At 32.2% G+C, this 23,804-nt stretch overlaps 1 protein-coding gene and 1 long non-coding RNA gene across 2 annotated transcripts in view; one reads left to right on the top strand and one right to left on the bottom strand.

The window, feature by feature from the left end:
* Nucleotides 1-8,949, bottom strand: part of LOC127732900 (muscle, skeletal receptor tyrosine protein kinase-like) — a 56,885-nt gene extending 47,936 nt beyond the window's left edge. Inside the window, exons 1-2 of the mRNA XM_052242110.1 lie at nt 8,527-8,949; nt 1,302-1,583 (exon numbers count right to left, since the gene is read on the bottom strand). Of these exons, the coding sequence (XP_052098070.1) occupies nt 1,302-1,583; nt 8,527-8,584 (340 nt within the window). The 5' untranslated portion in view covers nt 8,585-8,949. The remainder of the gene's footprint in view (nt 1-1,301; nt 1,584-8,526) is intronic.
* The window catches only part of LOC127733052 (uncharacterized), a 146,181-nt gene that overhangs the window by 91,864 nt on the left and 30,513 nt on the right, over nt 1-23,804 (top strand). The window lies entirely within an intron of this gene.

Here is a 23,804-nt window from a genome sequence, read left to right on the forward strand (position 1 = left end):
ACATGTATCATTCAGCAAAGAAAGTGTGGGAAAACTAAGTAAATCACTTCTGTAAACAGAACATTGAAGACCAACATGTATCTGATATGATCCAAGCTTCATACAAAATCAGTGAAGTCCTAAATATCACTGGGTACGTCTTTTCAGATCAATTTTCAACTGACTGATTATAGAAAGTTTCACTGTGATTTTAAACAATATCCAATTCTTTTTTATCCCTTTTTAGTCAATGATGTTGTTTACAAATGACTAAAATCTATAAAGTTTATCTAAGATTTATAAAAATCAAACATAAAAGAGTTAATCGTTCGATTGAACTCGTATGAATACAAAATAAGATAAAGCTTTGTTGATCACTATTGACTTTTTTGTCTTTTAAATGCTGATCATCACAGATTTGATAAGAATTTGTTTTATGTATTTTTTAGATGGATTTTAGATTGATTGTATAAAGCTGTAAAACAATTAGACACAGGTGCTAAGTTAAAGGTTAAATTTTATTGATCAAGGTCAAAATAAAAAATAGGACCGAAATTCTTACTGACAAATCAGTCAGTGTGGGAAACATGATGGATTCCTTGTGAATATCTTATGTCCTATAATTATCTACGGTATTTAATTTTCAGCTTAAAACAATCAAGAATTCAATCTTCAAACTGCAATTTAAGATTGTTTATTTAAAAAGGCAAGAACCGATTCATTTTGTTTGTCTAAAGCATAGATTTAAGGACAAAGTACATACCTTACCTTACTTTTTTTCTAAAGAAACACACTGTCGCCATAATTTCAATTCCCATAGAAAAAATATATGACCAATGTCACTTTTCAAATAAAACCATCATATTTACCACTATTATTGTCTGAAGTAGTTTTAATAATACTAAATAGCTGAAAGTAAGCATTTTTTATAAAGAAAACACTGCATTCACTCAATGACTGTCTGGTATAAAACAAACGTTGGTCTTCTTTGAACTATGCTGTGACTGTTGTACTGTTTTTCTCAGTCTTTCATGACTTTGGTATAATCTTTCAACATTTAAACAAGATAGTCATTCTCTTTTTGAGAATAAAGAACTATATTTTTAACCTTAGATGTCTCTTTTATTCCGACTCATATTGTTTGATTGCTGTCTCATTAATCAGTATTTACATACAGGAGAATTCCTATAATGGCCAGATCTACAGTTAAAATATAAGCCTTTTGACACATGATAAAAGCTCCTTTTTAAAATTGATTTTAACACCCATATTTGTCTACCAAATAAATTGGGGATTGTTTATTTATAACACAAGTTACTCACCAACTATTGAAACAGTAGCATTAGCTGTTACTGTACCATTTTGGTTTGTTGCTATACAACTGTAAACTCCCTCATCAATTGTCTTCACTTCACTTATAAATGTAACAGACTGAGCTGGTTCAACATGCCATCGTTTCTGCTGAATGGCAGGAAAATTGCTAATGCCATCTTTTTGCCATGATATGACTAGGTTTGGTGGTCCTGTAGCATGGCATTCTAACTGAGCTGTCGTTCCAAGTTCCACTTGTACATCCTGTGGGCTTTTAAGGAATTTGGGAATTTCTGCAAAAATATGAAAAATATTTAGAGATTTTATATATTTAAAAAAAACAAATTTATCCAGTTTAAGTTTAGTATTCAACAAAAAATTATGCATCAAGTACACCAACAAAAATATCTCATTCATGTAAAAAACAGGTTGGGAATAATCAGTTTATTTCTATTTATTTTTAATTGAAAGTATCTACTATTTACCTTGTAACTTTTAAAAAAACATTTTTGATGCAAATCTTTCTGATTGAATAAAAAACTAGACAAAGTGATGCCCCAGCACTCCACTCTGAAGTAACTGTAGGACTTTCTTTGAGATATTATTGTGTCTGGGAGACACAAATGATGCCTCCGCAGATGCAAAGTGTTATTTCAAAATACAAAAAGTTGAGCATGGGAGCACATAGGTCTATGGTTCACTGTAGGAGGAGTTATCAGGAAACGCTATGCACCTCTTATGCAAGTATATACTCCAAAAATGACAAAGTTCAACTATCTCCCAAAAGAGCATATATTAATAAAAATTAAAACCCTCATCACATGAACACCTTCAATATATATACAAACAGACAGCAAAGTGAAAATTTCCTAGCATTCAAACTGTAGGAGGAGTTAACTGGAAACGCTATGCACCTCTTATGCAAGTAAATACTCCAAAAAATGACAAAGTTCAACTATCTCCCAAAAGATCAAATATAAATAAAAACCAAAACCCTGACCACATGCACACCTTCAATATATATACAAAGTACTACAAACAGCCAGCAAAGTGAAAACTTCCTAGCATTCAAACTGTAGGAGGAGTTATCTGGAATAGCTATATACCCATAATGGGAAGGACGGATGGAAGGATGGACGGAAGGACAGACAGAAGGACGGACAGACAGGGGTAAAACAATATCCCCCCCAAATTTCAGTTGCTGGCGGGGGCATAAAAAATCAATTCTTAAATGTTCTGCTTTATCATGACCACTCAAACTATAACCTAAACTGAATATATGCATTGCCCCTGTCAATAGTACCGGACAAGTTGCATATTGATAAACTCTAGAGGAAGTATATTAAAGATGAGACTTCTTGTAAACCAGAGTGAAATGTATTGATGAAAGCTATAGACTAGTCTTTACTCTTTTGGAGCAGGTGTACTATTTCACCTTGGAAAAATGGTACCTTGATTGTATCAAAAAATACCAAAAGAAAAGTCTGGTTGATTAAGTTATGTAAGTTTTTCCTTTTTTCAAACATAAACAAATATTTGTAATTTATTCGCACAGAAATTTCTTTATAACAAAGGGATACTATTTAGATTAGCAAAGAATCAAATCCATAAGGTACAAAGGATGGGCTAAACTTTACATCAATATAAAATGCCAGGTCATGTACAAAGGTATATTCATATTGGACCATGTCTTTGTTTGCTCACAGTTCTCCTGGAGTTTATATTAACACTTCAGACTTAAAACTGGGCAAATATTTCCTCTGTTGAGTGCTACTATAGGCCATTCTCTTAAATCTGTCCCAGTTCTAAATATCACATCATTTAAAACTATGTTCTTCAACTCACAAGGGGTCCTAATTAGCATACTGTTATACCAATTTTATTTCACAACACTCTATTTAAAATGGAAATATACAACAATATGATCATTTAATGGCATAAAAACTGAAAGATTCAAGATCAAAATAAATATTAAAACACACAATTTTCTCAGTTTTGTAATGAAATTGTCAAGAAAGTAAACATTAAATTTTACCTCCTAAGACTATATTGACCTCCCAGTTCATATATATAGGACTGGATTACTTGCTTATAGTAAATATACTTGCTTTATTTATAAAAGAGTAAAATATGTCATCATTACAAACTTAAGAAAACTTTTGCTGGTTCACAAACATGTCAGCTTGTTCAAAAACATCAAAGAAAAAGTGTGTAGTGTTTTGCCATACAGAATCCTTAAATTTTAAATACAATATATCAAAATGTAAAGATGTTTTCAACTACAACAATTGGTCTATCATCTATACAATTTCTGGAAATTTACAAGATCCATGAATTGCCACCATTAAAGGAAATATGAAGTTTTCCTAAAAGTTTTTACCTCACAAAAAGACAATATTTGACTTCAAAGATTTAAAGTGAATGTTCTATTTTTTATCAAGTAAACCACCTAAACGTTCAAGAATTTCTTCAACTTTTTGGAACTTATAATACATCCATACATAAAAGAAAACACAAATTAACAAATACCCATACATTGGACAAATTACCAACAACCAAAGACCAAAAAAGAGAGAACACACACACAAGCACAAAAACAAAAAATACATCACAAAAAGTCTGACTAGGTATATGCACAAAATGTAGAATGTTGAAACTAGTTTTTCCAAGTCCCTAAATCTCTCATACCTTTCATAAACATATAGTTGTTAATTTATGTGTCATTTGGTCTCTTGTGGAGAGTTGTCTCATTAGCAATCATACCATAACTTCTTATTTTTATATTCAATTTAAAATAAAACAGTCAAACAGCCAGCAAGCTACCCACAGAATACCCCTTTCATATACAGAAAAGATAAGGAATGGCACATGATCAAACTGTGTTTGCTACCATTCAAAAATATTTCCATGGCTTACTCTACTTCATGAACCCTGTCTGACTGTCCTATGGGTACAGGGACCTCAGTAAATATGCTTGAATGTAGTGAATATAAAAAGAAGGCTACACAAGAAAACAAAATACGAAAGATTAAAAAATAAGATTGCTCTGACAAAAAAAGTGACACCTACAACTATATGAATGCCTTTTTTTTTCATGTGTAAAATTTTTCAAAATTGACCTTAACCAGACTGAGTATAAGATATGTAATTTAATAGATCTATAATTTTTTCAGGGGACTAAACAATTGAAGTAATGCTCTTTATCATATGTCTATAGTTGTCTCACCCTTTCAAGAAAAAAGATATTTTTTTAATACCAAAAGCCTCTGACAATGTCTGATATTTCAGACAAATTTCTGCATTCGCATATTTCATTTTACATCTTAATTGTTAATGTGAAATATATATAGAAGATATGATACTGTCACAAAAGATTAATAATAAAGTGAAATAAAAGGTGTTTTTGAAGTTTAAAACTAATTTCTGGCTCATTTTTTAACCATGCCCTTACAAATCAGGGCTTATCATCGCCAGGTTATTTTTTCTAGTGATAAAGGTATGAAGACATCAAAGGAGTTGTTAAATTAAAATTTCAAAGGTAAATCATGTTCTCTTAGCAATAAATGTACCAGTATACAATCATATATAACATTATTTTTATCTGATTAGGTCTGCACCCTAATAAAATCTAGAAACTTTAATATGTTACAAGTACAGGCAACTAAATCTAATATAATTTATAATCAAGACACCTTGTCACTATTTTTAACAGTCTAACCCATACATGGATATTTATTCAAGACTCTTTCTTTTGCCTTCTTGATCAAAACATGACAATAAAATCGTCATAATTTTTATTAAATTAGGTTGAGTGCCTCTTATTTCAGCCCAGTGATAATGCTGTTTTACATACAACAATTTTCTGAATTAAAGTTATATATATATGGGACCAAAAATTTTCTACAGAAATCTCATCTTAAGTCATATTAATTATGCAATCTACTTCATAAATAGAACTATCCAATAAATAATTGTCTATATGGCTAGTACTTATACCTAAAGTCTGCATAATCAATCCCAAAGAAGTTACTTGTTTAAATATATTTTGAGGTACAATAATGCACAATGATAATAAGCAAATAACCTATCCTTGGGAAGCATCTTATTTATTGAATTTCAGCAAACTTTATAAAACAAAATCTGCTGTATGATTATATAACAATCCCATCCCAACTATATTTTAGCCCACATCTTTAAGATATCTTTAAAATAAATTGTACTGTCAGTGCATATAATTAGTTTATAACGTAGTATAATTAATTATTTGAGTTATTTCCCTTTAAGAATGCACATGCATTAGTTTCTACATTCAGAGATTTTTTTTAAATTTAAGTCAAAAAATAATAACTTAACAACTTCAAAACAAAAAAAAATGCTATCAAGCAACTCATTTCACATCAAATTCTACCAACTTTTGATTTTTTCCTCAGTAAATTTTTTTTGATTTGATTATCAACATAATATTTTCAATATTTCTTAAAATGAATGATCACTGTGTTTACAGGTAATAACAAAAAATAAAACACAAAAGGAATTCAGATTATTGTAGGTGCTGACTTTGTTAAAAGGGGAAAAGAAGATATGGGAATGATGTACATGTGTCAAACAAAAACCAAATTATATATAAAAGGAATATTGCATTTAAAACACTCCTTCTTTGTTGATTGCTTGCTTAATGTCCAGTGGCAACTATTTCAACCCTATTCAGGACTATCTGCATCTTGGCATTTTCCAGAGCCAAGTATGTACCATATAATTATCTGCAGTTGCTTGGGATTTTGCAGAAAAAATATTGTAATTTAACAAATCACAATCAAAATTATGGTTGATCTCTCCCTAAAAAAGGAAGTTTTTGTTAGATTTCTTTGCAGATATAATCTATAATTTGTTGTTATCACCTTAGAGCTGTGTTCTTCAATACAATGATGACGCCAGATTGCACCCCTACGAAGGGCCATCTTAAATATGCAGTGCAGTGAGAGTTTGTGCTCAATGTTGAAGGTCTCATTGTGACATTGGGATGAAGTACAGTAGTATATATGCTGTTTCTAAATTGCCTTTTGTTTCTTTCATCTGAATATAGTGAGTACTAAATTGATGCATCATATTACCCTCTCTTTTCCATTAAAAAAATTACAGTTATGGATTTTTTTCTGGGTTACAAATTGATAATCAACAAAGCTGATGTGATTCAAATACTATGAGAACTGAAGACAGTGTCAATAAGGGAGATCATTAAAATTTGAGTTCAGAATCAAATTAGTTCCACTGATGTAATTAAATTGAAATTCAAAGGCAAATGTCATTACTGAAAAATGAAAATATAAAAAAAATATTTGAATTAAAAAGTTAACATATATTGACAAGACTGGATCTCAGAAATTCAAAATGAAATTAAAAATTTTTTTTTACAAATTTTCAGTCAATTATGATTATCAATAAAAAGTAAAAAAAAAACAGCATTATTCAATCTAAGTCACACCCAATATAATTTTCATTGTACAGCCTACTTTTTTTATTTGAGAACAAAACTTTAGTCTTACCAACTATTAATTTACAAACTTGAAATTAAAATTTGAAATGGATCTACAGATCATTTCAAATGAAAATTATTTTAAGGACAACACCCTTTCAGAAGATTATTTTGATAAAGAGTTCTTTGCCAAATGTTTGAATATTAATTGTCACTCTTTGGTAGTTAAAAGAATTCTCAAGTTTCAATCAATCCATTTAAGCAAGAACGATATATAGATAATATATAAATCTAAACTATTGACAATAAACTCCAATATTGTGTAACCTTTGATTGTATTAGCCCAAAGAACTGTCATGAATCTTTTCTTATAGTCACATTTCTTTATTGACTTCGCTACTTTTGTAAAATATTTTTTGTCTGGAGATCTACCAACCACTGCACATTCTGCAGAAAATTCCAACTGTGTTAAAATTCAGGTAAACAAAGCATGTCAAAAGAAGTGGTGTGATATTCTCAGGCCTTATAAAAACAGCCTTCCACTCAAGAAAAATATTTATGAACATATATATATGTGATCATAAATATATTCCTATTTTTATTTTTTTGCATTTAAAATTCAGCCATATTAATGAAATAAAGAAAAAAAAAACAGAATTTGAAGTCATCTGAATTTTTTTTATCCTTAAAAAAATTAATGTACTGGTAGCTAGTATATATTTGATTTATATTTTTTACTAAACATCTATATATTTTTTTTATCTTAAGAGAGCAGAGATTATGCCTGAACTGTAACATATTAATAGATGAAAAACATTTTTATTAGAATGTATATTTAATAAGGGATCTGACAAATTTTTTTTTCTTCAGTGATTTGGAGAGAAACATTTATGATCAATATTTTTCTGCTAAAGAAAAGATGATTTTAATACTACATCTAACAATACCATCACAAGTATATAAAAAGGGTCCTTCATTAAAATGTCATTAGAAAGTAGTAGACAGGGGACTCTCACTATTTACTTGCATTTGTGAATTTTCATTTGTATATAAAAATAAGGAGATGTGGTATGATTGCCAATGAGACAATGTCTACTTATTTTATATATATGTTCTTGTCACAAACTTGCTGTAAGAAATTTTTAAGTCAATAAACATTTGATTTGTTTTAATTTGATATAATCAAGGAGGTCTAAATGTGACCTTAATAATTTCCAAAGAAACTTTACTGTAAATGAAATGTCTTTATTCCTAATAATTAAAGGGTCCATATAGAGCATATAAATCAATACAAATCACGAAGTTCATACAATATCAACACAAACAACACATGCAATCTAACATACATACTGATTGTTAATAATTAAAAATGATTAAAAACAAATAAATACTGTTTAAATGATTACAAAAATACTGGCAATTCAATATCATCATCATCATATTGTATTCAGCCAGTTATGTAGCTCATTGCTGAGAATAGTCATGACAAAATAATAACAATTAGAATCTTTGATTAACAATGATTCTTTAAAATGAAATTAAAAAATAATCCCAAAAAGAAAACAAAATAAAAACATCTCAGAATAAACAACATCAAAATATCATTCTTTCTTTGTTAGGCATATATTACAAAAAAAACAATACATGAAGAAGAAAATTAAATTTCATTTTAATTATTTATTTATAAATATCAATAAACAAGGTAGTCTATTTGTCTATGGTGTACTTTGATATCTATATTACAAACAATTTGTTTTACTTACCTGAATTGACCAGGTGAGAAGCACAGGTGACAACAAAAAGAAATGCAAATTCTTTCATTTTTTCCCAGGCTCAGAGCGATTTATAACGAGATATCGTTAAACACATATTTTTATCAACTTGTAAAAAATAAACTTGTAAACATAAGGAAATCCGGGTAGATCCGTGAGAATGGGAAATAATATATAATTTTACTTCTCCCTACACTAAACATTAGAAATATAAATCCAAAATGTAAATTATTGTTCTTAATTAAGTCTGAATAAGTTGATATATCGTCAAAAGTCAATCCTGTCACTTTAAATCCATTTTTGGCAATACACCCGTACAACTTTCCCAACTTCTCGAAGTTCACGACCTGCGCAAAGATACTCACAAGCTAAAACTTGTCTGCGCATAACAAAAGCACATGGTTAGGACTGTCAATACACATTCGTATACCAGGTGATAAATCAAAAACCTTTAGATCAAAATGACATACTTCATGTAATGCTCTGAGTGACCTTATTTTTGATAAATAATTGAAATACAACAAATCGTTATTAGTGATGCATGACATAAGTAAATACACCGGTCTAAATGCAGGTGAAAACAATACCTGAGAAAATAAGTAAGACGTGTATCACAATATAATTTATATAAAGTTAGATCTTTTTTGACAATGAGTCAGTGTATTAAATAGGATAACACAAAAGGACCACCTTTGATGAACTAAATATCTTCTTTTGTTCAACATTTTAAATGTCATTTTAGAATTACAGTAAATTATAGATACCCCAAAAGATTGTTAAGAAGTTAACTGACTTGGGACAAAAAGTAAGAAGATACCAAGAGGGCCAAACAAACAAATAATCCTAAGTCGAATTCTGTCTACCATTTACTGTATACTGTATGTGTATGCTTGTATTTTCTCCTGCTGTGCATTCCTATTGCGACTGTGAGCTTAATGAAATCCTGAAAGTTGCAATGTTTCAACAACGACACTACCGTAGTCAAAGGGCAAAGACGAATATACGAACAATGGTCCACAAAACACAACACAGAAAACTGAGCCGTGAAAACGAACCTCACCAAAACAAGAGTGTACACACTGAGATATGTCTCGCCTGCTTTACTGATTGCGATTGAATTTATGTCGACATACTTTAAGATAAAAGTTTATACAAATATCATATAAACTTTCACTTTTAATATCACTGATCTGTGCAAATGGTCGTATGAACCTTGCCAGACCAACATACACTGGTCATGCAATTGTTCCATTCACAAAATTATAGTTGACCTATTGCTGATAGTATCTGAGAAAATGACTTAGCCATGAAAAGTAAACACTTATCAATTAACCATGAACATGAGGTCCAGGCCAGACAAACCCTGCCTGACGGACAAGTATACCTTGCAAGGATCCCATATACCAAATATAGCTATCCTATTACTCATTATAATGGAGAAATTCAAGTGACAACAAAACATTAGTTTTTTCTAAGCAGTCGCTGTTCAATGAAAATAAGGTCAAGGACAATGGACAGATGGAAACTTCGTAACATGAGACATCTCTGTACTCAAGGTATGGAGCATCCAGGTCTTCTACCTTCTGTGATTTAAAGCTTTAAAACAAAATAGACCCCAACAAATAGTTAACGCCGTCGCTGCCGCTGTATAAGTATCTCTTTGACTCTGATCTAACCGTGAAAACCATGTGAACTCCTGTGCTTCAAAAAGGAAATGAGAAAAGGGAGGAACTTGGAGGTAAAAGGGTTTTTAAATAACACGGTTAGTCCAGTGAAAAATACGCAATCCACATGCACGAAATCTGTTAGATGTAAGGACAAGGACTAAATCTACAGAACATATGTACAAAACACTGACGAATAAATCCTAAAAGCATATTTCTCAGTTCACAGGCTAAATCTATAAAACAGATATCTTGGTTCAACAGACAAGAACTAAATCCATAGGTATTCATTGACAGTTTTTGAAATGAAATGTCAAGGTTACATTATTTATGTGTCTGTACCAAGTCAAGAGCCTGTAATCCAGATTTGTTCCTCAGTGTAAAACTTGACCAATATCAACTCAGATCTTAACCTAACTAAAGTAATTTTACCATGAAATAACTTAAATATCCTTGCAAATTAGAGTAGGACTACCATTATAGATGTAAACACATACAAAATTACAAGATGATTCACCAACTTGTTTCTGAGATCTGTGGACCAGGACGCAGACATGCACGTTCACATGGACGCCCAAGGTACTAAAATTCCTTTACTTTATTGCGGCAAAACATGATATCATTGAAGAGCTTAAAAATTCTGCTTATCCATTTATAAAGTTATTAAAGGGTTTAACTCTTATATCAATTCGGAATCTGCGACTCTTTTCACAAAAAATCTTACGATTAAAATTGATCGTAAGATTAAAGTTATACTGAAATGTGTATGACTTACGAGTAATTTCACTCTTAAGACTTTTTGTGAAAAGTGCTGCTGGACTTATGTTCAAACTTACTTAAGATATTTAAATACAAAGGGAAACGAAACCAGTGAGTGGATTACAAGACCACTTTGCTGATTTTCCAAATAAACTCATCATAGATACCAGTCTTAAAATTTTGTATGCCAGACGCGCGTTTCGTCTACAAAATACTCATCATTGATGCTGGAATCAAAAGAGTTGAGCAGGCTAAATAAAGTATGAAGTTGAAAAGGACCAATTTTATAATTTTCAAGGACATAACGCTATCAAAAATCAACAAACCGGCCTTGGTTTTTTTTGACTCCGTGAGATTCTTTTAAGTTAAACTTATGTACACAAAGCATTTGGCATATCAAGGATGCTTATTTTGTTGTTTCGACAAAAAGTCAACCTCTAACAAAATAACTTGCAAGATTAAATCATTTAACTTATAGCTTGCTTAAGTAATTATTGATCTTCAAACTAAGTATAAATTTTATCAAAATCTAATGTAAAATTCATGTCCTAGCTGCATTGAAGACCTGTTGGTGACCTTCTGCTGTTGTCTGTTCTATGGTCGGGTTGTTATCTCTTTGACACATTCCCCATTTCCATTCTCAATTTTATTACTATGCATATTTCAATGTAAAAGTTGTATGTATTTAATTTAAAAAAGGCTAAATCTTTGAGATTTATGAATAGAACGCATGGCAAAATTTGTTCAAGATACTATCGATTGATTGATTGGTGTTTAACGTCACTTTAAGCACTGTTGTGCGATTTCGTGGCGGTCAGTATTTATACACCTTATCGCTATTTGTCCGCCATTACTGGACATCACACAGGTTCCCGTAAAATTTTGACGTCATAATACAAAATATCTGACGCCACAATGGAAAAGTGATTGTTGTATGACGTCAATAGTTCAAGCGGGACAGATTCTCGGGTCAGCCGGGAATAGCGATAAGGTGTATTGGTGGAGGAAGCTGGGTGCCACGAGAGAACCACCGACCTTCGGTAGGAAAACTGACAATCCTGGTCAATTAAGATTGGAGCCGAGCGCACCTGCCACGTGCGGGATTCGAACTCACAACCTCAGTGTTGACATTCTAGTGATACAGTAGTTCGACTACTTAAACCTCTTGGCCACAGAAGGCCCTATGATACTATTGAAGCTTATAGGTCTAACTTCAAATCCATTTAAGAATGAGTCTGGTAGAACAGTTGTAATGCCATCTTGTGGAGTTTCCAATTAATTCTCTGAGAAAGAAACTTGCTTGAGCTATTGATGAACTAAATTGTAAAAAATCATCCCAGTCTGATAAGAAGTAAACTAACTTTTTCTCTGTTTCTGATCAAGGTAAATATGCTAGATATACCTACTGGAGGTGCGATGAGATGATTAAAGCTGTAACTTTTCTCCTTGACAACATTTTTGTACGTTTCGGCAATAAAGTTTATAGACAGGTTGCAGGTATTCCTATGGGCACCAATTTTGTCCCTTTAATAGAAGACTTTATCCTGTACTGTTATGAATCACAGTTTATGGCCAAACTCAGTTAAGACCCGTCTAAATTCCATTTTTAAAATTGATAAATTCAACATCACTTACCATTATCTTGATGATATTTTTTCGTTAAATAATCAAGAATTCTCTAAATATACTGCCGAAATTTCCCGAAAGGAACTTAATATAATAAATCAAATATTAACAGCAATGACTGTCCTTTCCTAGATTTAGATATTTCAGTTTTACACGAGAAACTCTTACACAAAAATTTACGACAAAAAGGACGCTTCTATTGTTAATTTTCTTTTTTTGGACGTTGATGTTCCTTTGGCACCGTCTTATATCCCAACTCGTTCGCTATGCTCGTGTCTGTAGTGATGTTTTGGATTTCAATGAGCGTATCTATGTATTACTCGTAAATTATTAAGTCAGGGATTTCGTTACCACAAATTACTCAACACCTTTACTAAATCCATCCATAGATACAAGCTTGCCTGTACATGAAGAAAACTTATTTCAAACAGAATAGCACATCCTAATTTTTACGGTGATGTTGTTTACCGAGCCCGGAAATTTAAGGCCATACGATACAGTTACTGGGAAGGTAATGACGTTGCTAACGTAACATGTTTTTTTCGCGACTTAAAACGGCGACCTATCGGGAAAAGATGCATTTTTCGAGTGATTTTAATCATTAGATTGAAAACGAGTACATGGACCCCTCTTTTTTAAAAGGACATTTGACTTGATGCTGTATGAAGATTATTTGTTCCAATTTTTATGAAAAAATCACCGATGATTTTTTTAACTAGATATATATGCAGCAAAAAATGCAGTTTTTTTTTTAACCAAAATTATGAAATTTTAATAAAAATTAATTATTTTCAAAGAATTGTTTCACAATTTAAGAGCATACTTTTGTAAAGCCGATATTCCAAATATTTTTACAAAAATCCGCATGTGTTTATCTTTTGAAACAAAAAAGTTAAGTATGTCTGTCCATAGATATAATAGCTATTATATCTATGATCTGTCCAAAAGGATAAAAATGTCAAAAAAAACAACGAAAATTTAAGTAAATGTCTAAAATTTCGACCCTAGTTATCTCTAAATTTAGCACATGAAGGTATATTTTTGATAACATATTGGAATTAACTAAGTGTAAAATAGCTTGTATGCAAATTTTCGTAAAAAAATCAACGTGGGATCAAGACTGTATCGTATGCCCTTAAATAACCATATTCTGAAAGGTTACTTATTCAACACTGTAATAAGATGAATAAATATTGTTTTTAGTGGAATAAATATTGATTTTGTAATCAGAAAATTAAAACCATACTAGATATTATTGTTATACACATATGCGCTCTCACGGTACTACAATCTGTCGATACCTATATTTTGGCATTGCACAGGGTCATGTTTTTCTCTGACTGTTAATGCCATCTTTACACTAAATCCATTGGATGCTGGATGTGTACTGATTGACATTCTAGTCTTGGTTACACGATTTTTTCATTAGTTGTTATTGGCTTTGAACTAGTTGTCGGTAACTTCGAGTACTCTCAGATCTGTACTTGGTGTCTATTTTGTTTTGGGGATGTTTAAGTACCCTGACACGTCCACTCTGTGTTTCAGCGCTCACAAACATGTTTAACCCCGTCACATTCTTTATGTGCCTGTCCCAAGTCAGGAGCCTGTAGTTCTGTGGTTGTCGTTGGTTTCATGTCTGTCATATTTGTTTTTCGTAAATTGTTTTGTTATGAATTAGGCAGTTAGTTTTCTCGATTGATTTTTTTCCATAATTTTCCATATTGTTCATGTCGGGCCTTTTATAAGAAGTAAAATAACAAAAATACCGAACTCCAAGGAAAATTAAAAACGGAAAGTCTCATTGGTAATCATACCACATCTCCTTATTTTTATATTAACTAGAGCACTTGCAATGCACACTGATTTCGTGTTATTAAGACATCCACCACGCTGTTATGCTCTGAGCAACAAAGGTAATATAGATTTCATTACATAATACAAATGTAATATCAAATCTCATATCTGGAACAAATACCAGAAATTTCCTTATTCCTCCCTGCAAACACTAATCTTCAATGTCATATAACTTTTATCACTATCAAAAGGCAATCGTAAGTTAAAAATATAGTAGACCAATGTTAGAACAGATCCCCACAAAAATAGCCATTTACAGCTAGATTTTCAAGCAGGGCAATGAAATTGAACAAATTCTTATGTAGTAATTTTATTAGAGTTTGGTATCAGAGTGATTAGATTTAGTGTTTGTTAAACGTTTCCGTGTGTTGGTGTATTCAGCCCGGTTTCTACTGAGAGAACGAACGTACGTACTTTTAGGAAAAGCCGAGACTCCAGCAAGAGTCAGTATATAAATGAATCTTAGAGTGTGAGATATAGTTTTCGGTAGTCAGAAGATATATTAACGTTGGTGTAAGCTAGAAGTAGAAAGATCGAGATCATTCTTTAATTTACAAAAATGAACGAGAGTATATATAAAAATAAGAAGATGTGGTATGATTGCCAATTAGACAACTCTCCACAAGAGACCAAATGACACAGAAATTAACAACTATAGGTCACCGTACGGCCTTCAACAATGAGCAAAGCCCATACCGCATAGTCAGCTATAAAAGGCCCCGAAATGACAAAATATAAAACAATTCAAACGAGAAAACTAACGGCCTGATTGATGTACAAAATAATGAACTAAACACAAATACCGGTATGATATATAGCAACAAACGACAACCACTGTATTACAGGCTCCTGACTTGGGACAGGTACATACAGAATGTGGCGGGGTTAAACATTTTAGCGGGCACCATACCATCCCCCTAACCTGGGACAGTGGTGTTACAGTACAACAAATGAACAAACTATAAAAATCAGTTGAAAAGGGCTTAACTCATCAGATAGATACAAAGCTCAAAAACAAGTAACAAAAACACAGAGTGGACGTGTCAGGGTACTTAAACATCCCCACAACAAAAAGACACTAAGTAGAGATCTGAGAGTACTCGCAGTTACTGACAGCTAATTCAAAGCCAATAACAACTTGTAAAAAATATCATGCATCTAAGACTAAAATATCAATCAGTTTATGCATATATATATATATGTGTACATATTGCTACACTAGTTGGAAGTTATAACATAATTATATTATCATAACTAAATATTATGTTACTTGTTTATATTTGATATTGATTTTACAAAGATTCGCTATCAAATAAAATTCATGTCATAGTCATCAGCCAACACTATAAAAAAAAAGTAAAATCACAAAAATACTGAACTCCGAGGAAAATTCAATCGGAAAGTCCCTAATCACATGGCAAAATCAAATGACAAAACACATCAAACGAATGGACAACAACTGAAATGGACATTATACGAACAGAGGCAGCAGTGGGATGTTTGCATTAACAAGTTTGGAACGTAATGTGCTAATGGGGTTAACTTTAACGGTGATTTTATTTTTAATAACAGAAGACATGGATTCAAATAGAACCAGTTATACAACATTTCCAATAGATTTCACAAATGTTAGAACAAGTGATCGTAGACAACATTATTATTCTTCCAAGAGCTATCCGGAAGATAATGCAGGAAATGAACATCCTCAACAGAAGAATCCAGCCAATTTTCCGTCAGAACAAAGGACCAACGTGTGGTTTTAACCACGTGTCGGTGGTCTGATGGTTCCCCCGATAACCAAATCAACTCCACTAGGTAAACCGACCGGTGGTTAGATTCAAAGTACTCAGATAAATGGAAAGATGAACGTTTAGCTGCTAGTATTCCAAAGTCGATGAAGTATAATACTGTTCATAATGAAAATTGTTGGAAAAGATTTATTCTTGGATGAATTTGGATAGTTTTTAGTGTTTTGATAGCATTTATGTGGTTTGCTTTTAAATATTCATATCACGATCTCATTGGATGCTTACAGCAGACTTCGATTCTGCTAACTATGACACTGATGATAACATTTTTAATTTCACTGATTATCAAAATCCTGATGGAGGAGACGAAATTTTTATTACACAGAAAACAAATCAACTGAAAGAGTTACAAGAACCAACTTGGGTACGTCAAGAACTGAACTTTAAAGATGATGATTCGCATATGCGCGATAGAACTGGTTCGACCGCGGACTGTTATCCATTCCCGACAATCACAAAATCTAGAATGTCAGAATCCCAAGCAAAGCGAACATTTATAGTGGTACAGGGAAAGACATTTTGGCAGATTTTCTGCGTTATTTTGAAAACAATGTTAAATTTAAATGGTTGGAATTTAAGGATGTCCACAAGACGTACTAAACCAAAAACTCTCTAGGAAGCAGTGGTAAGTGCTATGCAAGAAACATGGATGCCCACGAATAAACGAAAAGCTGGTAAGGTGGTTTGTAGAAATGTCTACGAAGTCGATGACGAAAGCAATATACGGAGAGCAGAAATTTCTGCCAAGCACAGAGAGAGAAGCCAAAACACAAATATGCATGGACGACAGAAACGATTAAATTTCCACCTTGGAGTAACTGTGGCAAAACGAGTCATACAGTCGAGAGGTGCAGGAAAAAGGATGAAGTTCAGAAGATGGAGACGATGGTGTCCAACATCACCGTTCGACGGAGTGATGGTACCGACCAACAGTTAAATGGGCATCAGTCGGAGCAGTAGGCCATGTCGCGACTGGCGGTTCCAAGAGGCATACCTAAAGTAAATCAGATTTTATCCTGGATACTTCAAAGATGTCAAGTAGCACTCAAACTATTCTTGAGGGCATTGATGGTTGTTACATGTCTCACTTGAAACAGTTGAGAGGTCTGTTCAACGAAAAGTCGACCAGAACGCAACTCCAATAAATGTCTTCAGTCACAAGTAGAACAAATAGGATCTGATCTAAAGGAAGTTTATAAGAAGAGAGAAACATTGTCGAGAAAAGATACAAGAGATGCACAGCTACCTCAATATATGGACAAGATGTTTCTTGATTGAAAGAATTTAGTAACACACGAAAAGGTACCGATCAATCTTGGAAGGTGTTAATGCAATACCAGGAGTAATTGCACGTCCCAATGGAAAACGTTAAAATCCTTTTGGCGGGATGCATTCTATAAATTACACGATCAAACATCAATCAAATAACTCCCGAGAAGAGTACCAATTTTCAAGGGGAACATTTTGGAAAATGAAATAGAGTATGTGCAGAAGAAGTATAAAAAAAGATCAAGTAGTCCATGGTCCGCTAGCATTATCTTAGTACAAAAAGAAAAAAAAACTCATCATGGCGGCTTTGTGTGGATTACCGGAAATTAAATGAAAAGACAATAACAGATGTGTATCCGACACCGAGGATTGAAAATACATGGGGTTTTTTTTTGTGGATCTCAGTGATTCTCATCACCTGACTTGGATATGGCTTGTCATCAAATACTAATGAAAGATAGTGACAAGAAAAAATACTGCGTTTTCAGTATACATTAATGCCATGTGGACTATGCAATGCTGCATCAACGTTCCAGGGAATAATTGAAGCAGCAGTTAGCGGACTTCAATGGCATATTGCAGTTTTATTTCGGGGGGGGGGAGGGGGGTGGGGTTGTAGTAAATTCATTAGAGTTTGGTTTCAGAATAATCATATTTAGGGTTTGTTCAAGATATCAGTGTGTGTGGTGTATAGAAAACGTATTGGGAGACGCCGAAGCGTATATAAGAGAGTGAGAGAGAGAGTGAGGGATAGTTTTCGGTAGTCAAGAGATACATTAGAGTTGGTGTAAACTAGAAGTAGAAAGAACGAGATCTTTAATTCTTTAATTTACAAATTTGACTGAAAGTATGTGAATATATGTACATATTGTTGGAAGTTATAAAATAAATATAACATTAGAACTAAATATTGTGTTACTTGTTTATATTTGATATATATTTTAAATAGATTCGCTATCAAATAACAATAATGTCATAGTCATCAGCCAACACTATAAGATGTACATGCTAAATATAAAAATAAGGAGTTGCGATAAATTTTTTTAATGAGACAACTATCCATCAAAGTTCAAATGAAGTGGATGTAAGCAATTATTGATAACCGTACAACAATTCAATTGAGAAAACTATCGGCCTAATTCATAACAAAACAATTTACGAAATTGACAGACATGAACCAACGACAACCACCGAACTACAGGCTTCTGACTTGGGACAGGCACATAAAGAATGTGGTGGGGATAAACATGTTTGTGAGCGCTCAACCCTCCCCTAACCTGGGACAGTGGTGTTATAGTTAGTTACAAGTCTTATATTTAATACACAGGTTTTTCCAAAAAAAAGGGATAAAAGAGGAAAATTACTTTTCGTGAAAATATAAGTATCCTCTGTAAACGAAAGGGATAAAAGTAACTTGTTTTGTTTCATGGGTGGCGGATTTTCACCTTCCTACCAATCAAAAGCTTATAATCTCCTTAATAAGTAAATTAATATCCTTCATATGATACACGTTACAATTTTAAATACTGATGAATAAGACTCAAATCTGAAGCTGCTGTCATATTTTTAAAAACCAAGTATTCACGAAAAATTTACAAAAAAAAGAGTGACAAATAATTTACAGCCTGTAAAAGGGAGCAAAAGACCGTGAGAAATTAATAAGTAATTCTAAAGACTACCATTTAGTATGATATCTGATATAAAACAGATAATGATGTATTACTCTCCAATTTTTTTAGGTTTGAGTTTTATTGAAAATAGAAAAGGAAGAAATCATCATTAACGTGTCAGTACATAATACATGTATTATTTGTGACCTTCGTTCTACTGCCAGATTTAATTTGTGGTTTCGGTAACTCCGTCAGAGCCACAATAGACTGAACAAAAATGGACCAAACATTATTGGTGACAATGATTACAAGTAAAGTTTGGGTAATCAAATTAAATCTAACCAGTTGAAATGTAATATCTGTCAAGATTTTATTATGATTGAAAAGTACATGTTTAAAAAATAACATAAAAAGATATACAATAAAACGCAATTTTTCAAAATGGTTTAAAAATCTCATTTCAAAGTCCATGAAACAGTATTCACATTTTTTTACAAAGAAAAATACTGAATCATGCATGGTCCTTCACTTTCACTTATCACAAAATCAAAACTTTCCAAAGTTCATAAATAGGTACCTATGTACTTCAAATAATAAACTATTACACAATGCTTAATCGATTTACAGAATAATCTTGAATACATTTTTGTGCTAGAGTATTTGTTCCTTCAAAAAATGTATATAGTTTCCCATTGATGAACACAATCTGTATTATAAGTCGACGATAGCAATAAAAACACTGGAATACAAAAGGAAGGTTTTGTTGTAATTTCAGTGTACATTTCAGCTCATTTGACGCAAAGGGTCAGGTGAGATTTGTCCATGACATGTACACAGTCGTCTGTCATTAAAACTTCAAGTTGGGATCAAACTGAATCCTTTTAAGAAACCTGCTATAAAGTGGAGTCTTTTAGCTCATCCGAACTAAAATGGCACGTGAGCTTTTGCCATCACTTGGCGTTTGTCGTCCGTCGTATTCTTTTTCAAAGATCTTCTCCTCAGAAACTACTAGATGTAAACCAATATCAATCAAACTTTGTGGTGAATGATCCATAGAAATTTAGCATATACAGTTTTTCCCCGTTCAGCCAACACACATGACCACCATGACTAAAAATAGAATATAAGGGTAACATGCATTAATTTTCTTACATCTTGAAAACCGGGGAACATCTGACATGGCTAAATGCACAGACTGTCAAAAATTACCTTCTTCCTTCACCAAAATGACCAGAGGACTCCTTCTTGAGTTATTGCTCTTTAATGAGTTTAATGATTATTTGAGACTTATTTTCATGTTTTGGTCTATTCATTATCTTAAAAAACCAAAGGAGATATGGGACATAATATATTAGTATAATAGTCCCAGGGTAGATAGATAGAATCTGTTAAAATGGCAAAATGATCTGCATTAATATAAAATCCAAATTTGACCAAAACCATTGAATGACTCCTTGTAAGGAGTAACTGCTCGTAAATAACGATTTTTTTACCAAGTTAGGTGCTTTTGCCAATTATCTCGAAAACTATAACAGATAGGTAGAAACTGTAAACAGAAAAAATTATCTGTAAAACAAAATCTACAAAGTTGCCAATACAATCGAAATCCTTAAATTAAGGAATAAAGCCATAAACAACAATTTTGGACTATTTTTTTGTGTCTGTCATATACTTTTCAAAGATGTTCTCCTGCAACTACTGAACCAATTTCTTTAATGAATTATAAAGTTTGTGTTTTTGTTTTCGTTCGGTCAGCAAACATAGCCATTATGGCTAAAAGTAGCAACAATCCAAAACTGTTCAGTGAATCCTTAAAGAGTTATTGCCCCTTAAATGACGAATTTTTGACTATTTTTGTGTTTGTTGTCAATTTTAGCAAAGATCCTGTGTTCTTAAACTACTAAACCTTGTAGGTTAATGATCCTTAGGATTACAAGTTTGTTATTTTTCCTTCGGTCAGTCAACATACATGGCCACCATGGCTAAAATTAAAACATAAGGGAAAAATGAATTATTTGCTTTACATAGTGAAAACCATAGTAGATAGGGGAAATCTGACACTGAGGGGCAGACATACTCAGAATGTCAGAATCTACGTATTTCCATATTTTCCAAAGTTATCAGATGACGCTAAGTCCATTAAGGAATTCACCCTTACCAATGAATTTGATGTTTGGCTCATTTTGTATTTTGCTAATTACCTTAAAACTATAATTGATACTAGTAGGTAGAAACTGGGTGGCTCACCAACTGTTTTTGTTTATTATTGCAAAAACTGTAATAGATAAGTAAAAACTGTAAGCAGCAAAAATGACCACATTGCAAGATCTACAAAAATGCCAATACAACTAAAACCATTAGACGAATCCTTATGGCTAATTTTGTGTTTTTGCCTATTACTAGTATCTGAAAATTGTAATAGATAGGTAGAAACTGTAAACATCAAAATGATCAGCTCATTCTTATGGATCATTGATAACATTATCTATATGATACCTGTAGTAAAACTTAAGGGAGCTACCATTTGATATTTATGGGGGGGCTAGGATGAAAAATTTTGTCCTGCATTTTTTTTTATTTGTAATCTCTGTCCTGCCTTTTTTTTCACTCTATTCGGTCCTGCCTTTTTTTTTAGTTTATCCTGACTTTTTTTTACATAAATTGTCATCCTGCCTTTTTTTTTGGCAAAGTGTCTCATCCTGCCTTTTTTTTACTCAAAACTCCTGTCCTGCCTATTTTTTTTCAAATTTCATCCTAGCCTCCCCCATAAAAATCAAATGGTAGCTCCCTAAATCTTAAAGACTTTTCACATTTCATCATGTGCACTCTTGTTTTGTCTGTCATAGCCAACTTACAGGTGTGCCATTACTGTAAATAGAACATGGGGTTAAAACAAACAAAATGGTTGGTTGCTATGACTATTCCTGGATACTCTTCTGATCTATAGTAAATATTTGCACTGTTGGAATAACCTGGCAGTTTCATTTGAGTAAAATGACTTTTGGCCCAATAACAGCCTTTGGTCTTTGAAAGTTTAACATAAATGACTATTTTCAAAGACCAGTTTCAGTACTCCTTGTGTGTATTTTAAGCTGCTATTTCGTCCTCAGTTGTATATTCAAAGCAACAGATTAAATTTTCAATCTAGTTAACCACCTCAGTGGTCTCGTGGTACCATGCTCCAACCCCAGCCAGGTCAAACTAGACTTGAAAATTGGTATTAGATGCTGCTCCCCTAAGCACATGGCATATAGGAGTAATGGTAAAGATAAATTCAGCTCACATCTGAATAATGTGTCTGGGTAGGATGACATATCTTCCTGTGGACTATTACTTTGTGAATTAGCACATGAAAGAATCTGGCTAAGCATATTGGTGTAGTGCAAAGCAGGGATTATTAAATCATATCATATCATCATGTTCTTGTCCTTAATATGCAATTAATTTGCCACTGGAGGTTAAAAAGCCATCCATCTTTGTCGTCATCATCATTCAGTTGCCCAACCATTACTTTGGATCTAACAAGTTACAGAAGCTGTGTTTCAAATTTTTTCAGAGGCAAAGTTTTGAAGTTTTAGTGAGACCAACCACTTGGATGCAGTAAACATATTCAAATTCAAAGCTCTCTTAATGTGTTTTTATTTTTATCCTCATCAGATATAATCATTTATGGAGAATACAATTATTTCCTTTTTTATCGATTTTAAAAATATAATCTACTACACACTAAAAACATGGGAGATAAATCTTCACTATCCAGCTTAAACAGAAAAAAAAATCTCTGGAAATTTGGAAGTAATATTTATTATTTTTGTAAATGCTATTGTTTAATCATATTCTAAAACAGACAAATAATGGAAATATTTTAACCTCATTTTGAAAGAAAAAAATCATTAATGCGGATAACTCACATTTAGTATAAATATTTAAAAAATAAAATAAGAAAAGGAAATGTATTTTGATTACCAATGAGACAACAATATCAACCAGAGACCAAAGGACCCGGATATAAACAACTACAGGTCACTGTAAGGCCTTCTATAATGAGAAAAACCCATACAATATAGTAAGAAATAAAAGATCCAGGCATTAAAAAATGTGAAACAATTTAAAAGAACCAACAATCTCATTTATGCTAAAAATAATAAAAAACAACTTTTAGATTTCAATCTTTACACTACTTTCCTTTGAACCTTCTGTCCATGGACTGACTATTCCATCTCATTTTGACATGCATTTATTCATTATAAGGGAGATTATTCATGCAATGCATGTGTCAGACAGAGTTATCTCCCATACATCTTATTGCAGAAATGGAACAAAGGATTCAAATGAACAAATCGTCAACATCCAGGTTAAGTTAATAATAACAAAATATTTTACCAAAAATAGTGGTTCTGTTAAATCTTTGTTTTGTGCAGGTATACTCCTAACATAATATTACCAAGTAAAAAATTAAAAAGTTAACTACACTTCTTGTCAAGTCATTTAGTCAAAATCTAATCCACAAAAAAATTGGAATGAAAAATGCATGTGTTATCTTCAAAGTTTCATTTGATTCCTATACATAAACTGATGCAGTTTTTAAAATTTCTCATATATTTCATGTTTTCCTCACAGAAAATCAATCTGAATAAAATTTAAAAATAAAAGTTACACAGCTTTATATGTTCTGTCAA

Source organism: Mytilus californianus, unplaced genomic scaffold (genome assembly GCF_021869535.1).
Source record: "Mytilus californianus isolate M0D057914Y unplaced genomic scaffold, xbMytCali1.0.p SCAF_1, whole genome shotgun sequence".
Taxonomy (NCBI): domain Eukaryota; kingdom Metazoa; phylum Mollusca; class Bivalvia; order Mytilida; family Mytilidae; genus Mytilus; species Mytilus californianus.